The following is a 2,219-nucleotide window of genomic DNA, read 5'->3' as shown; positions in this document are numbered from 1 at the left end:
GGCCCTGGGCTGCTGCTGGTCCCCGGAGCTCAGCTTCCAGCCATCTCCTGGGCCTCCACACTCCCTGGAGCAGAGGCACCGGTGGTGTCCCCTTCCACTTCCTGTCCCTGAACTTGGGGTGCCTGCCCTCTGGGCAGCCCTGGGTCTGCCAACTCTGTGGCACCTAGAGGAGGGAGTGTGTGCTAAAGGCGGCCCCCGTCACCTGGGAGGACGGGACCTTTGTCCCACCACAGGAGAGGCAGGGCGGATGCCAGCGGGCCCTCTGCAGGCCAGACGCGGGGGTGGGGCGAGGGTGCCCCCTGCGTGTGCATCACCCCCTCTCTCGGGCTCCTGGCTCCGGTTAGTCGGAGCCCTTTCTCCTACTGGCGAGGTCGCCAGAATGTCTGAGACGGACTTGGCAAGCCACCTGCAGGCCACAGGGCACAGGGAGGGCCCACAGCCTTCACGGACCCAGCAGGGCCATCTCCCAAGGAGGACCGAGGGAACTTGATGCCCAAGGTCGGGGTTCCCACGGCGAGGGACATGAAAGGGGTCAAGGGCCTGGCCGAGTGCGGCTGCAGGGCCCCCCTCTGTCCTAGGAAGGCAGGGTGTCTGGCAACGGGCAGGCCTGGGCCCAGGAGGCTGCGCTGCATTCACCAGTAGGCACTGAGGGGGCTGGGGGTGAGCCCACTGCAATGCTACCCGTGTTCCCGCCGCAGCACAAGGTGGCCACGCCGTCCTGTGCCTACAGGGCTTCTGGCCCGGGGCAGAGCGGCGGGGACTCTGCCGGCCCGGACGGCCTTCTCAGGAGCGGGGCCCAGCTGCGCTCCGGTCCAGGGCCACGAGCCAGGGACTGCTGTCCCCAGGTGACGGCTAAGGGGTTCGGGGAAAGTCTGCCACGCCCACCGGCCTCACTGTCTGAGAGGCTCTGAGGGGGGGGGAGGGGATCTGGGAGAAGTCATCCAGGGAGGGAACCGGGCGAGCTTTCCCGAGTCCGGAGGTCCAGGGCCCCGCAACGCTGAGGGTCTGCGGGCTTGGGCGGGGCGAGGCTGAGAACGCAGGACCCCACGGGGGCTCTGCGAATGGACTGCGTGCTTTTGGGGGCTCCTCTGGGGGTGGCCAGGGATCTAGGCATTAAAGATGCAGGCAGGTGCTCGCACGGAGTTACCGGGGAAAGACGGGCTGCAGGACAGAAAGCGCAGAGCTGAGCCCGCCAGGCAATGCTCACACGGCGCTTAGCAACCCGGCGCTTAGCAACCGGCTCAGGTGCCCAGGCCAGGGGCGCCCTCCACGCAAGGCCCTGGGATGCAGTCGGTGACGTCCCCTTCCACAGCTCAGACGGGCGCGCTATCTCCGATCTCCGTGACACTTGCTTCTAGCTGCTTAACTCCAGACGACACTTGATTGACAGAAAGTGCTCTGCTCGTCTCCCCCAAATCAGGCCGGCCTCCCCGCAGGTGGCCGAAACGCGAAGCAGGCGCGTGCACGTGCTCGCCAGCCCGCAGACGTCCGCGGCCCCCTCTGCCCGCAGCCTCCAGGGGCCTCTCTCGGTAAACCTGGCGGACACCGCCCGTCCCTCCTGCCCGCTTTGGGACGCTACAGGCACCGGCTGTGTGTTCCGGTGGCGACGGAGAATACCTTTGGGTGGGGGGAACTCGCAAACACACAGGTTACGCTGCAGACGTAAAACCAGGCGGCGGTGACGTGCTCACGATAAAACTGAACGCCCGCTGCCCACGGGCCCGGCCCCGATCAGACACCCGCATCCCACAGTCAGCGGGAAGGGACGAGGGCAGGAGCTGTGCCAGCAACGTGCAGACGTCTGACATCGGGCAAGGAAGCGCCCATGTGACCACCCTGCTGCCCGGGCAGCGCGCGTTACTGCGGCCAGAGCCGACCCCAGCGCCCCACGCCTGGTCCCACCAGCGCCCCACACTCAGGAGGGCGCGGGCGCCACCCCTCCAAAGACACAGTGGACGTCCAGCCCCCAGCACCGTGCGGGCACACTGCTGATCTCAGCGTGCAGCTACACGAGACAACCACACGCACCTTCTCCGTCTGCGCCCAGGTTCTCGTACGAGTCCCAGTGGATCAGCGGGTCTGCGGTGTTGAAGTCCACGCTCACCCCGTGGTCGTTGCGGAGATGCTCACAGCCTGCGTGGGAGTGGGGACACGGCCTCAGTGCAGCCGGCCAGCACCTCGCGCACGTGCGCGGGCCCACGGGGACGCGGTGGGGGCCG

The 2,219-nt window shown here is 67.8% G+C and overlaps 1 protein-coding gene across 1 annotated transcript in view; it reads right to left on the bottom strand.

The window, feature by feature from the left end:
* Positions 1–2,219, bottom strand: part of LOC105309328 (tensin-3) — a 57,938-nt gene that overhangs the window by 40,799 nt on the left and 14,920 nt on the right. Inside the window, exon 7 of the mRNA XM_023526142.1 lies at positions 2,029–2,216. Within this exon, the coding sequence (XP_023381910.1) occupies positions 2,029–2,216 (188 nt within the window). The remainder of the gene's footprint in view (positions 1–2,028; positions 2,217–2,219) is intronic.

The sequence above is a fragment of the Pteropus vampyrus genome, unplaced genomic scaffold, assembly GCF_000151845.1.
Source record: "Pteropus vampyrus isolate Shadow unplaced genomic scaffold, Pvam_2.0 Scaffold717, whole genome shotgun sequence".
NCBI lineage: Eukaryota > Metazoa > Chordata > Mammalia > Chiroptera > Pteropodidae > Pteropus > Pteropus vampyrus.
Note: the sequence above shows the minus strand (reverse complement) of the source record. Positions and strands in the feature narration are given on the sequence as shown.